The 15,245-nt window shown below is 32.9% G+C and overlaps 1 protein-coding gene across 2 annotated transcripts; it reads right to left on the reverse strand.

Moving 5' to 3' along the window:
• Positions 1–1,704: 1,704 nt before the first annotated feature.
• On the reverse strand, positions 1,705–3,788 carry LOC108994044 (alpha-1,6-mannosyl-glycoprotein 2-beta-N-acetylglucosaminyltransferase). Of its 2 annotated transcripts, XM_035694652.1 has the most exons (2): positions 3,411–3,770; positions 1,705–3,063 (listed from the first exon to the last, which is right to left on the reverse strand). In XM_035694652.1, the coding sequence occupies exons 1-2, from the start codon at positions 3,442–3,444 to the stop codon at positions 1,907–1,909; spliced, it is 1,191 nt and encodes a 396-aa protein (XP_035550545.1). In that variant the 5' UTR covers positions 3,445–3,770; the 3' UTR covers positions 1,705–1,906. The 2 variants fall into 2 exon arrangements, with proteins under 2 accessions (XP_035550545.1, XP_018824655.1); XM_018969110.2 differs by having other exon boundaries at positions 1,705–3,788.
• Positions 3,789–15,245: the final 11,457 nt, after the last annotated feature.

Consider the following 15,245-nt stretch of genomic DNA (forward strand, 5'->3'; position numbering starts at 1 on the left):
CACACCACTAAAAGTACAAATTATCTTGTAGGTGAGAATTTTTAATCAACCCTTTTTATTAAAATTTTATCATAATGACTTCAATAGATTTCGAAGAAAAACCCTAAAGGTATTTTAATCATTTTATTTAGGCTAGTATAGCTCCATTACTCTAATAAGACATACGGTGTGTGTGGCACCTTATAGAACTATAATCCTTACATAATCGTCAGTCTTCGCAGATCTAAATTGGCCATGTCACATGAGTCTTAATGCATGCATAAGCCTGAATTATGTCTTTACACGGTTAAAGAAAGCATATCTAAGTTGCTAGGATTATATGAGTAGCATTACTCTATAAGCCATTAGTTCCAACGATGTGCTTTTCATGAATTTCCTGACTTTAATCAGCGAGTAATGCTACTCATCATCTTAATTCTTATCATCCTCTCATCATTTTATGATGTAACATTAAATGATTGGAGATTATTTATTATATTTTACTTATGAACTTATCATTTAATATCACATTATAGGATAATGAGAAAATGGATGATGAATAGATTTTTTTCATGACTTATATTAAATGGAAAATATTATGTATGGAAAGGATAGAGAATATATAGAATAACATTGAAGTTCAAGTATAGAGGCAAATTGTCAAAGTTATATATGGGTTTTGTTATTCCACTTAATGGGATGAGGTTGGACGTGGAAGACGTTGCATACTACATACAGGCAACGTGGTGCAGCGTGAAGATGAGGTTCGGCATATTTATTCCGTTACTCGTGTACTCTGTTTTCTGCATGTTATTTTCGTGTGATCTGTTTTCTATTTTTACATGTCTTTGTGTTTGTGATGGGTTTTGGTTACTAGTTACTAGCAGTTGCATGTTGTCATTTATTTCGGCATTCTTGTACGTGACCTTGCTTATTTAAGCAACCAATGCTTATTTAAGCAACTAAAGAATTATCAATGAAGGCATCGAAAAGAAAAGCATTTGTTATCCAAATCGTGTGGTACTTTCTCACCTAAAGAGAAACAATTCACTTATTATTTGAATATATGTGTTGGGACCTATCAGGTTTTCTCTTTTACATTTTCTATTCTTCTTCGCAATACTCAATATTGACAAACGCCTTAAATCTCAACATGGGTAAAATGACGGCTGAAGCACATTGGCTCCATCCCTTTTCTACTTCCTATGCACAAGGCACAGCGTGCAGAATGAGGTGTGGAACCTACTAGTTGCAAACTAGAAGTTGCACTACCAAAATGCTTGTCTTTTAAGCACCAAGCATGAAGAAATTACCGATCGCACAATTCAGCGAGAACATACCTTCTGTCATCAATACCATCCTCTTAAAAGCAGAAACTGAACTTTCTGCTGCTCATATGGTTTATGACTCGGTCATATATCATTTTTGTCATGATATTAGATAAACAAGTATGCATATAAACTCTTTGCAAAAGAAAAACAGCTCTCATATCCATAAGCACCTAATCCCAAAAATTGAAGAACATATATATATGCACATCCATGCAGAGATCACATAAAGAGACCAAAAAAGAACGGCTTGCTTATAAGATCAACACTCACGTGCATGCGTTGGTGTGGGTGTGAGTATGTGTGTGTGTGTGTGAGAGAGAGAGAGAGAGAGAGAGGAGTCTCCACTAGGAAGAGAAAAAGAAAGCGAGCAGAAACCCAATATTAACCCCATATCAACCCAAAAAAGAAACATGCATTATCTGATTATCAGAAACCCAATGAGATAATTGAAAATACCAACCATAATATGAAGAGATTTTAGATCTTGCAAACAAAAAACATCAGCTATTGCTATTTTTAAATGACTAAACAAAAACAACCCAGACCTCATCAGTTACGACAGTTGGAAAAAATAAAAAGGTCGTAATGCCTACTCCTCAGAAAGTAGAGGCAGTGTCTATGGCATGATACATGCGAGCAAAATTTAAGCACAACTGGCGGTCCCTCTCATCTCCCCAACCTCCCCAACCCTTGAAGCCAGCTTTATATCCAGACTGAAGCTTATGAACATGCACTTCCCATTCAGATTTGATATTAGCAACTTTATCAATCTCTTGCACATCAAGTTTTACCACACCATTGTCAATGCAAGCATTATTCTCTCCCTGGCCCTGATGGAGACCGCACTTCCCAAAGTGAACTGCACTGGTCCTAGGCCCTCGTAATGTGTAAACAGAGCCGCCAAATGATGGGTAAACAGTTGCCCACATTGTTATATCCCAATTGTAGTCATCAAAGAAACAAAATTCTCTAGCCTTCTTATGGATTTTCCTCCAAACAGTACGATTAAAGGAATAACCCACATTCCCCATTTTCTCTGCAACCAAAATATCCCACCCCTCTCCCCTTGAATTCACATCCAAAGGTGCTAAATTTGCAGCATAACAATCAGGGCATTTATGAGGCTTCAACTCTGTAAGTATCTGTAAATTGCGATATGCATTGGGAAATATGAAGTGGTCCTCCTCTATAAAAAGAACATGACCTGAGTGTCCTTGGGTTTCCTTCAATCCATCCCACACTGTGTTCATCATCCACCACCAGTGATGCTTTAACGACACAATCTTTGGTGATCGATGGTTTCCATACTGATCAGGGCTCCCTTTACAATGCTTCTTTGCTGCATCATCTTTATCCTTACAGTCATTCGTTGAGACTCCCGGAAAGCTTTTATGAAAGATATGGGGAGAGTAAGGAGCAAATATCTGTTTCACCTGACAAAATTTGATCTTCTCGACGATCTTGTTCATCTCTTCAAAGTTCCCATCATGGCTAACTATCAGTAGAGTTTCACTTATACCCACCACTTGGGACAGGCTCTCCACAGCCACACGGAGATATTGGGGACGGTTATGTACATAGAGTACAATAGTTATATGATCCTTGGCTAGACTCGGATATAGATCTACATTTCTTGGTGGCAACTGGTTTCGCTTCTCCAATTGAATCGACAGCTTATTTTGTTTAGGGAGATCAATTTTTCCTCTAGAATGTGAATAACTATAACTATCTTCATCTATTTCATCCGAAGGTCCTGAATTAAAAATTGAAGTTGAATTTGTACCAAGAAGAAATATCAGTAACAAAACCCCTAACAATGTGATAACAACTATAGATAAGAAACGGCGGAAGGCCGCAATCTTGAGATGGGGTTTCTTGTTAGTAGCCATAAAATTAAGTCACTAATAACACAGTGTCAAATAGGTTCCATGGCCTGCACGATTACAGCATCCATAGACTTAGAGCTCAGAGAAACAAAAGCCACCAACATTCTCCAATGAAGAAAAACCAAAACTTGATTCTAAATTAGAGTCCAACATCAAAAACTGCACCAACCCATTTGAGAACAGAAAGGAAAGTAACAGGGTAAGTATCAAAAACCTCTATTACAGCCCCCAAACTGAAACTGAAGCATCCAGAGCTCGTTTAGACTGAAAGAACCGAAACTCGTGCCCCCTCGTTGCTGCGATTCAACCGGCTTCCACGGTTCAGGGTTTTGCCATAGAAGTATAGCAAAACCTTGGTGGAAAAAACAGGGAACACCGGGTGGATTGTTTCAGAAAGTTGAAAACATTTGAGATCAACGGACTTTATTGGACAGTAGACGGACTTGAAGAACCGAAGAGGCAACAGAACAGAGAAGTAAAGGGGAGGAAATTTCCTTTCGGATGACTTTTCCCTTTGCTTCGGCTTCAAAAGTTGAAAACTTGGATGTGGAGTTAGTTCGATCCCGGGTCAAATCAAACAGCTAGAGACTTCCGACTTCGAGGGATTGCTTCAGTTAAGTCCAAAAAAAAAAAAAACTACGAATGGCATAGAATTTTTCATTTTTCATTTTTAAATATAAACAAACAACAGGCTATAAGCCTATAACAAATTAGCAAGTCAGTTTAATTACACCTGATTCTATCCAGGATCCCACGTGTAATTGGCAATCAAATCCTGTGGGATCAAGATTTAAAAATCAGAATCCTCAGACATGGTTATTACTAATTTGTTTTTATAATTTTTTTCAATTTATTTCATCTCATTTTATTTAATTATAATTTTTTTTAATTTATATATAAAATAAAATAAATAATTTAATTTTTTAAATTAAAAAATAAAAATAATATTAAAAAAATATATTTTAACAAAATTTTATTCAACTTTTAATTTTAATTTCAATTCATCTCATCTCATTTATAAAAATAAACAAGACATGGGCATGTTAATTAAAGAAAAGGGAGGAGAATTATGTAAATAATAGTGAAATGATTTGTAAATAATAGTGAAATAATTTGAGTTAATACATTTTATTTGATTTTGAGGAAAAATTGAATAAAACTATTATAAAATTAAAATATAATTTTTAAAAAATTTTTGTTTTGAAATTTAAAAAAAAAAATTGTATTGTTTTTAATTTAAAATTTTATAAAAGTTATAACGATTAGGTAATTACTTGATTAAAAAGTTAAAAATTTAAAATTGAAAAGTGTTTATATTTAAATAATATTTTGAAAGGAAATTACGAGAAGTTTTGAAAAAAGATCATCTCACTTCTCAAACAACTTGTAAAATCAATACTTTTTTTTCTAATTTTATGTTTTGAAATTCGGCTAGAAAATTTAAATAATAAATTTAAGAAATTATTTGATTACGTTCTTCCAATGGTTATTAAAAAAATTAATGTAATGATACCTTAATTGCTATGGTGACTATAATGATACTAATTAGATAATTTCTCTAGATTTTCGGATTTAAAGTTTTTTAATACATTCCTGTTTATGATAGCAAATGTGGAAGGCTTCTACTTCAACAGTAGATCAACAAGGAGACCTGTAAATACTCCTCTTTAATTTATTTGTAAAAGAAAATCTTAATTCTATAAGTTGGTTGTTGGCTATATAAAAGAATAAGGAAAATACTATTTTGTCCCATGTGTTTGACCATTGGTGTATTTTAATTTTTTTTTAGTATTTACGAAAATGATTATTAGTAAATTTATATATTTTTTTAAATATTAAAAAAATAAATTTTAAAAAATAAAAAGTGAGATTACACTAGGGAACAGTAGAATGATCCAAAGAATAAAAACGAAATGATATATATATATATATATATATATATATATATATATATATATATAGGCCATTCCTCGTTAAGCAAGAATGGAAAACACCCCCACCAATTTTTTTTTTCTTCTTTTTTTAATTTTTTTTTATTAGCATGACCAACATTTTGTTTTTTAAATTTGGCGTAAACTTTAATCGAATGTCCCATTATTTTGCTTCTTTTTCAAGCTGTTTTCTTCCTATCGATGTAAATATAATTGGGTCCTTTTTAGTATTGGCTTGGCAATTTGTCTTTATCATTTCAAACGTATATAAATAATTACGCAAACAAGAGTTTTGCTCTTATGAGCCACCTTATTCGATTTATTTTATAAATTTAACAACTCAAGTTTAAACAAATATATTGAAAGATGGTTTTCTAAAATTTTGTGAGAAATGATGCTGTTTATGTTAAGTTTTTTCCATCTACAACCATGGAAGGACATATCCGACCCTTGCCGGCTGCGCCTGGCCCGATTTGACAAAGCTAAAAGCCCGTGTATTAAAAGACTCAACGAATGGTAAAAGGAATGCCTAGACCAGCACAAGAAAGATGGGACAGACCTATACGGGCACACCTCCAAACACACCACATTAAATGACATGATGTGGATAGAGATCTCATTTATGACGGGTTGCAGCATTGAATGTGACAAGATGCCGCCCCCATATGCATAGACTCAGCATGAGCCAAGACCTTGTCCTAACAGGGACTGCTGCACAGTAAATGCGACAATGTCGTTCAGGGCAAGGGTGGACACCCCAAGTACAGGAAGAACCCTGATTCTATTAGACGATGTAAGTATGAAAGCCTTGGTACGGATACAATTCAAGGTTAAGGTTTCGTTTAGAAATTAAGTTCATTTCAATTTATTATTATAATTTTTTTAAATTTTAATATAAATTATAATAAATAATTTAATTTTTTTAAATTTTAAAATAATAATAATAATAAATAATAATATTATAATAATATTTTATCATCTCAATTCAATTTAACTCAACTCACTTTAATATCCAAATTCACCCTTATTATCACCCTCTTAATCTTTTCCTCTCAGTCTCCAAAATAGAAAAATTAATTTAAATATTGGAGGTGTTTTCTGGCACTTCTAGCCATCAAGCTTACTTGTCTTAGGTGGAACGCGGGTCTAGATGAGGTGCAATACATGTCTTTTGACAAGTCACATTAATATGTATGACTAAGAATTACAAAATTAATAATTTGATGCGTTTAAGTGCTCCAATTATTATTAATTTTTTAACGAAGAAAAAAAGTTGATCTACACCTTATTGTAGTTGCTTATTCTCAATAATTAATTACTTATCACATTGGCTTTTCCACCACTTCAGTTTTCTATTTTAAAACTCTTCGTATTCACACATTTTAATTTTGATATTTGATCTCTATATATATATATATATAAGTTGCTGATATTCCTCTCGTTGCATGCCGTAGAATAGTTTTCACTGAGTTTATGACTCTAATTAAGTCCAAATGTGTTATTGTGTGCGATTTTTCATTTTTATATATGCTTTTAGTAATTAAAGATGGAGGATTAAAAGAATGATCGATCAGTTTGCATTTTAAAGTCCCCAGCTGAGATAGATCATTTGTATCTATATATGTGTGTGTCTTCTTTCTTAATCTCATATCTATCTCTGTTAAATAAGAGCTTATATCGCATGAACATTATTAAACAGTAACTTTCTTGTTCTTCCATGTGCCATCCTTGTGTAGTATGTTTACTTTTTTTTGTATCCGTTTATATAAAGATATAAATGTCTTTTAATTTAGTATGTCTTTTAATTTATATAAGGATATAAATGTGTTAGTGTATTATTTTAATTATGGGAAAGGGAATTGCTTGTGTCAGTAATCTGTGTGCTTGTGTCAGTACAATTTTTTTTCATTTACTACTTATTCTCTTCTGCCGGAACCAACAGTGCATGCGTATACCTATGGATCATGGCAGTTCGTAAGACATCAATTCATTAGACTTTTTCTCTTCTCTTTCGTTCTTGAGATGTCCCATCATTACATTATAAATGAAATCATGAAAGGAGAAATCTAGTTCTATGAGAACCAAATACACAATTTTTTGTGAAACCAAATCAGACAGATAAACCGAAAGAGAAAAAAAGAGCAGAAAAAAAAAATCAGTAATATGTATGCTTGTGTCAGTACAATTTTTTTTCATTTACTACTTTTTCTCTTCTGTCGGTTGCATCAATGCATGCGTGTACGTATAGATCACGACAGTTCATCAGACTTTTTCTCCTCTTTCTTTTATCTGTTGCATCTCTGTCCCATCACTACACTATACATGAAATCAGGAAAAGATAAAGGTGAAAATGAAAGTCTCAAAAGATAAACCGAAAGAGACAAAAAAAGAGGAGAAAAAAACACAAATATTTAAAAATCTAGATCTAAAACACAAATAAAAAATCACAAAAAACATTAAAAAAAATCTTCATCATGAACGGGCATGTCTTCTGCCTGTTTCGAAATCTTTAGTGTTTCTTTTTTATTTGCTCTTGGATATTTTCAGGAAAGAAACAAAAGAAATCATACATGTTAATAAAAATTTGTGCCCGTTTTTCTCATATCTGGTTTGATTGGTTTTGCAGTGTTTTGATTGGTTTTACAGAGGTCTGATGGGACGCCTAGGAAGAGAGTTAGGGGACATTGCACTTTAAAAAATAATGTGTTGTGTTCATTTTTAGTGTTTATCTTTAGGAGAGTTTCAAAATCTTTCGTGTTTTCATCTTGTGTTCTTTGTTTGCTTCTGGATATAGTTCCTCATTACTAGTAGTTTTTTGGAAAATCTTTTGTGTTTTTTACTTCTCATCTCTCATTCCAGATGGTTTTTAATATTTACTATTGGCTTTTACTGGTGATTTCGTTTCAGCTGGAACTTTATAGTTTTGATCATTGTGAGTACATATTTTTCTAGTGTAGTATTTTTTCACTTCCTTTTTTTTTTGTGTTCGTTGGTTTTTACTTCTCTTCTCTTCTAATTTTTTTCTTTTACTGGTTTTTAATGTTTATTGCTGGTTTTTACTTGTGATTTCTTTTTAGTTTCTTTTCCAGTTCTTCTAAGGTGTTCTTAGTTGGGATTTACAAAGCTGAAACTTTCTGGTGTTTGATCATCGTGAGTGCATGGTTGTTTAGTGTAGTATTTTCTGACTTTTTTTTTTGTTCATTGGTTACTGCAATGCTTAGTATTTTCTGTGGATTATTTTTTGTGATTTGTTTTCAAGTCTTGTTGGTTGAGAGCTTTTAGAGCTGGACGTTTCTGGTTCTTATATTTGTAACTGTATGGTGTTATTTATTTTGTCACGTCATTTGTTATATAATTTATTTTTTCAATTTTTTATACTATTTGTTATTCTATTTTATACTATTTTTCTAGCTTGTTGATACTGTGTTCAAACAGAATATAAAATATATGCAAAAATCTAAATAGAAATCATGTTCTGTAAGTATTTAAAAGAAGTTTGTCAGATAGATAGAGACAAAGAAAAGGCATCTATAAACCATATATTGTATTTGTTTTTTTTTTTCATTTATTATTTTTCTATTTGATTTTGTATTTCTGGTTTTATTGGTCTTATGTTTAAGGACACTATTGTGTTCAAACAACTAAACACAGTATACATAACCTAACATAAATTGTGGATGTATTTTTTTTTAAAAAAAAAAAAAATTAGCTAATGAGAAGCATTACTCTGTTTTCAATAAAATCCTTGAGTTCTAATGGAAAAATAAAAAACTAAAATCCTAAAGAAATGAACGAAAAATAACCGGTACCAAACAAATCTTTCGAGAGCCATGTCCCTGTTTTAAAGAAACCCTTGAATTTTAACAGAAAAAAAAAAAAAAAAAAAAAAAAAACTAAAAGCCTAAAAACAGAAGGGTACCTACCATACAAAGGGAAAAAAATTAATCATCATTGTAAAAAAAGATAAATTTTCAACACAGATGTTGTAATAAATGCCTATCAAAATATACAGGCTGAAATTACAAAACTGAAAGAGATACAGACTCAACCAGTTTAGACTCCAAATTAAAAACTGCCAACCAAAATACACAAACTGTGATAAAAATTGAAAGACATACAAACCAAAAAGATCAAACTAGTAGATATATACATCAGTCCAAAGCAGTTTAAACTTCAAACCAAAAACCACTAACCAAAATATACAAAGTTGAAAAACCAACCGAAACACATACAAACCTCAAAACAACATAATTTCTCAAATAAAATAATTCAAGTTTCTTGCAAGGAGGAAGCCAACAAGTCAGAATAAATAAAACAAAAAACTCTTTGAGTTTTGATAAAAAAAAAAAAGAAAGAAAAAAAAAAAGGGAAAAGTCTTAAATCCTACAAAAAGGAACCAAAAAAAAAAAAAAATCAAATCCAATAGCATACAAATTGTACCAAATATATAATACGAACATACAAACTATTCTTAATGAGTAAAAAGAAGAAGAATATCTATTAACCAATTAATAAGTCATACAAACCTCAAAGCAACTGAACTGCAAACTAGAAGCTCGAAACTTCCTGCAAGAAACAAACCAATAAATCAGATCAATTAAAATGAAAAAATAATAACACATCAACGTGGTGACATGTAAAAAAAATAAAACTCCTATTTCAAAATCGACTGAGTCAAAAGAGTTTAAAAAAATCAAAAAAGAGATATGCACCAAGAAAAGAAACACTGAGTAACACACAAAAGGGAAAAAATCCCAAAATAAACATGCACCGAGAAATGAAACAGAGAAAAACACAGATAAAACTATCAATTAGTTTTATTGAAAGAAAAACTTAGAAGAGAAACATAGATCAAAATATCAATAAACAAAAGCAAAAAACAATCAAAAATAAAAGAAGGAAGAAACCAACAACCCAAGACTTTAAAAACACGACCAATAAATATCGAAGAACAGAGAAAGAGTGACGAAAGAGGCAAAATGAAAGACACAATAAGAAGAGACCTGATTTTCAGAGGAGGAGAGCTCGGATGAGAAAGACATTAGACGGATGAGAAAATAAAAAAGAATGGCAAATGGTATTTGAAAAGAGGCATTACCATTTATACAAACCAAGGGTAAAAAATGTAACTATGCAAAAACTAAAAAATAAAAAGCAAGAAAAAAAAGAACGGACTGATTGACTGACTAACTGAAAGATGTAAACCCATCAGATAGATAAGAAAGAGAAAAAACAAAGAAAAAAAGTGGCCGACTGACACACTCAACTGCATGGATAAGGATGAAAAAAATAAAAGAAAAAAAACTCTAACTGATGAAGGAACATGAGTAATGAAACCCATACAATATATTTCACAACATATATTATAAAATAAGGATGATTTGGTAAAATGATGTTATTTTTACAACTTAGTTTACAAAAATAACATTTCTCTTAAAATATTGTCGTGTAAAATAATGTGTATTTTTTAAAAAACATAAATAATACAACTGACACACTGACACACAACTCTTCTCTTTGCCCAAACTGAAACTATCCATTTCCTGCCCAAATAATAAAATGCCATAGTTAAGAAATTGAGTACCTAGAAACCAAATAAATTAAGAACAAAAATAAAACAAAACTAGCATGTTGACACACAATTAACTCAACCCATCCCCTCAATATGATACACTGACACGCTGACACACAACTCTTTCCTTTCCCCAAACTAAACCTATCCATTTTCTGCCCAAACAATAAAATGCCATAGTTAAGAAGCTGAGTACCTAGAAACCAAATAAATTAAGAACAAAAATAAAACAAACAGTAAATTTCAAACAAAAAATGAAACTGCAATTGATAAGGAAATGCCGTTGATCTCATTACGTGTCTATTTCTTTTTTTAAACAAAATCTCGTTCCCCCTCTCCCCAGCCGATTCTCTCTCCCCCCACTCAATTCCCTCTCTCAGCTCACTACCTCACTCGGCCCCGTCGTGCACCACCTGCAGTGCCACCGCCCACCACCATCAACTCCCCCTCACGCTAGCAACCTCCAGCCACCTTTAAACCTCCACGGAAGCCCCCAAGCATAGCAACCTCTCTCAATCCGAAATAGGTTCTCCTACATGGTTTGCTGCTACTATCGCCACCGTCGTCAGCCTCCAGCCCCACCGTCGAGCACCACTGAACCCCTTGACCTCCCCCTAGCCACCGTCAAGCTTCCATAGCACGGCAACCCTCTCCCTCTCTTTCCCAAAATGGGTTTCACCCATATGGGTTCTGCCCCTTACCGAGCCGTACGCCGCCACACACGGCTCCAACCGCCACCTCGAGCCTCCCTTAGCCACCACTAGTGCCACTGCACCTCCCTCAACCCTCCATGCTCAATCATGCCTCTCATTTGGTTTAGATGGGCGACGAGAGGTGCGGGTGGAGGAGAGGATGACGATGTGGGTGGGTGACCCCGGGTAGGGGTGGGGGAGAGGATACTGACGCTGGATGGGGGAGAGGATGTCAACGCGGGTGGTGGGGGTGGGGGGAGAGGATGGGCGAGGGGCGGGGGGGGTTAGGGGACACAAGGGGTAGAGAGTGGATGAAAAAAAATATGAAATGTGTGAAATGAGAGGGAATTGGGTTTTGTTGTGGGGTGTTTTCACTCATTTTACTCAATGACACGTTAGGTGTGATCCAGATAATCCTAAATAGTGGCTGACAAAGAGTATTGACAATATTACCATCTACATAGGTCATCTCAAAATCTACCCAACAAAACGAATGCAACTTAGTGAAAATATGAAAATAAAAAATACAATAATACAAAAAACAAAATCATAACATTTTTCTAATATTATAATTTTTTTTTTCTAATAATAGTTTTTACACATCCAAAAATTAAACAAAAAAAAAATGCAAGAAAATGAAAAAATGCGAGTGAAACCTTAAGATCCAAATATAGATCGAAAAATAATAACAAAAATACACAAATGGCACTTCAAAGACCAACGAAAAAATATGCCACATCCAGATCCAGATTCAGATGCAAAAATAAACAATGAAAATACAACAAAATAAAAATGTCTCAAATTCATATGGAGATGCAAAATGAACAAACATACCAGAAAACCTTCAAATCCAGATCAAAATGCAAAAATGAACAAGAAAAATAGAACAAGACAGGAAAAAATCTCGGATTAATAAGAACCGAAGCGACATACACAAACAACACTTCAATGACCAACGAAAAAATATCCCAAATCCAGATCCTGATTCATATGCAAAAATGAACAAAAAAGACAGCAAAATGAAAAACTACCAGTAAAACCTTCAAATCCAGATGCAGATCCAAAAATAAACAACAAAAACACAGTAGAAGGCAAAAAATATGATCAAGATCCACATGTATACATCAGTCGCTAGCAATTTGAACCCCAAACCAAAAAGCTACTAACCAAAACATACAAAGTTGAAAAACCAACAGGAACACATACAAACCTCAAAACAACATAATTTCTCAAATAAAATACTTCAAGTTTCCAAGAAGGAGGAAACCAACAAGTCAGAACAAATAAAACAAAAACTCAGTTTTGTTGAAAAAATAAAAAATCTAAAGGCGTAAAATAAGGAACAAAAAAAAAATCAAACCCAATAGGATAGAAATTGTACCAAATACTAGAAACAAGTTTTAAGAGGTTTAAATTTTTTTGCATCGTTCCAAATGTTTTCAAAAAACATATTTGAACAACAATTGCTTAACTTATCACTGAAAAGTTAAAAACTTTAAGATTAATTGTGTACAACAATATTTGCTACAACACTCAGTTTTTTCTCTATTCATTAAATTATTGATTGAAATCAATTTTTTTATAAAAACACCAAGGAAGAAAAAAAATTAATGAATTTCAACAATATATTTATGTATGTGTGTGTGTGTATACAATGCAATCAATACTTACAATGTCTTTTGTGTCTAAATAGAAATTATCCTCCTTATCAAGAGATCTAAATATAGAAAAAACTCTCCACTGTTTATTTCAAGACCTGTAAGTGCTTTTATATATATATATATATATATATATATATATATATATATTATATCACCATGTAACGAGGTGTGAATTTCGCATTAAGCAGTTATTAATTATTCTTTTAGTTTTGGTTGTATTGAACAGTATCTAACATTTGGAAGAATTATTTGCTTCATTAACATAATGAGAAGTGGTAAGATTGTGTTAATGAGCTATGTAGCCTTTGTTTTGAAATAGTAATATTAATTTGTAAAAGTTAAGTTTAAAAACTATTTTTTGAAGATCATGGAAAACAACCAATAAAGAAAATCTCTTATAAAGATTTACCAGAAGAGAAAAAGAAAGAACTCCATTGAAAACAGAGAGAAATATATACGAAAAAAAAGCATCTAGAAGTAATTTCATCCAGTTAAAAGAATCAGCTTCATTTGGGGGTGATCAAATGACTACATTAATTAATGAACATTCAATTGATGATGTCCATCATATAAACATAATTTAGGACTTCACTGTTATACAAAAAGTGTCAAAGAGACAATAAATTTTCCGTGCTAGTGTTGACATCGATAAATTGGCTTCATCTCATGAAGTTTGTGTTCCTCCTAGTGTTAATGTCTGTGTGGTTGATTTAGAGGCAACTTGACTATTAAACAATGTGACGAATCGTTATGATTGTCCGAGTGATTTTATGGATTTCCTGACACGTAAATCAGGAAACACATACCACTACAAGAAAACTAGGCTTCTCCAGTGCTCAAACTCGCCGGAAATGAGCCTCATAATCGCTGCTGTAGCTCAGATGCGGCGATCTATCAATTGCCACACGATCGCCACAATCCTAAAGCCATTTCCGTTCAATCGCGGCGAATTCTAAAAATCGCCGCAACTGACACTATTTCTGACGATTAATTATCGCCACAAATGATATAAAACTACGCCGGGAAAAAGGTTCCCGGATCCAACATAATCGCCGCGAAAGACTAATAGCGACGATAGATGCCGTCGCTATTATTTAATTAGTCGCCGCAAAACTAGTTATTGTTGGTAGCGATATCATTCTGTCGTCGCAATTGTTCATTTTTGCGCAGAATTGTTTTGGCCGAAAATGTTTACCTATTCGCTGCAAAAGTCAAGTCTCATTTGCTGCGAACCTTGTTTTCGTCGATATAAGTATAATTTCAACGGAGCTAAATCCGCCGTAATAGATAAAATATTGCCGCAAAAGGATAATTGTAACGATTTGAAAATGTCGCCGCTATAGATATCCTACCGTATTTCTCGCTATTGCGACGCATAAGAGTCGCCGCAATAAGAAGCTCTTGCATCGATTTCTAAATTCGCCGCTGTTTAGGTCATTCAAACGCTCTTTTTCGGGGCTGAAATTTCACCTCAAATGTTCTCTTTTAATTTTTTTAATTTTTTTTATCCGCTCTTTGCCCAGATACGTTTGTTCCATTTCATTTTCACACTTCCAGTTTATGTAATTAACACTATTTTTCTTATTATTTCAGGTAAGTCAAACAATATTACTTAAAACATCAATTTTAATTAATATTGTTTGACCAACCTGAAATAATAAGAAAAATAGTGTTGTTAACCACATAAATTGCACTTAATGACTTCTAAAATAATATTGTCATATTAAACCCATGCCTTATGCTATTAAATAGTTAGAAACAGGAAACATAAAGGAAAATATTGAACTTTCATTATATATGCCTTGAGAACATGTATGAACCTAATTTCCAAATCTTTGAGCACTATTTCCATCTAAGATAATAAATTAATGACATTCAATTCATCCATTCAGGTGGGGAATTCACATTAATGTAATTATGGGCTATACACTGGGGTGGACCATTCGGAACCCAAAACTTACGCCTTAACTACTAAATATTGAGAATACATTGTTCAAATATAGGAACTGTGCTGCTTCTTTATCTTTATAAATTATATCTAGTCGTTGTAAAGTAGCAAAATGGGACCTGGGCATGAGGGGTGGGCAGAATCATGGCTTACAAGATTGCATCAATGCCCTTATATTTGGCGGCCACAACCTGAAATATTTCCATCTCAACAAACACCAATCTGACAAGTGCAAATAAAATGCA

The sequence above is a fragment of the Juglans regia genome, chromosome 10, assembly GCF_001411555.2.
Source record: "Juglans regia cultivar Chandler chromosome 10, Walnut 2.0, whole genome shotgun sequence".
NCBI classification, from domain to species: Eukaryota; Viridiplantae; Streptophyta; class Magnoliopsida; order Fagales; family Juglandaceae; genus Juglans; species Juglans regia.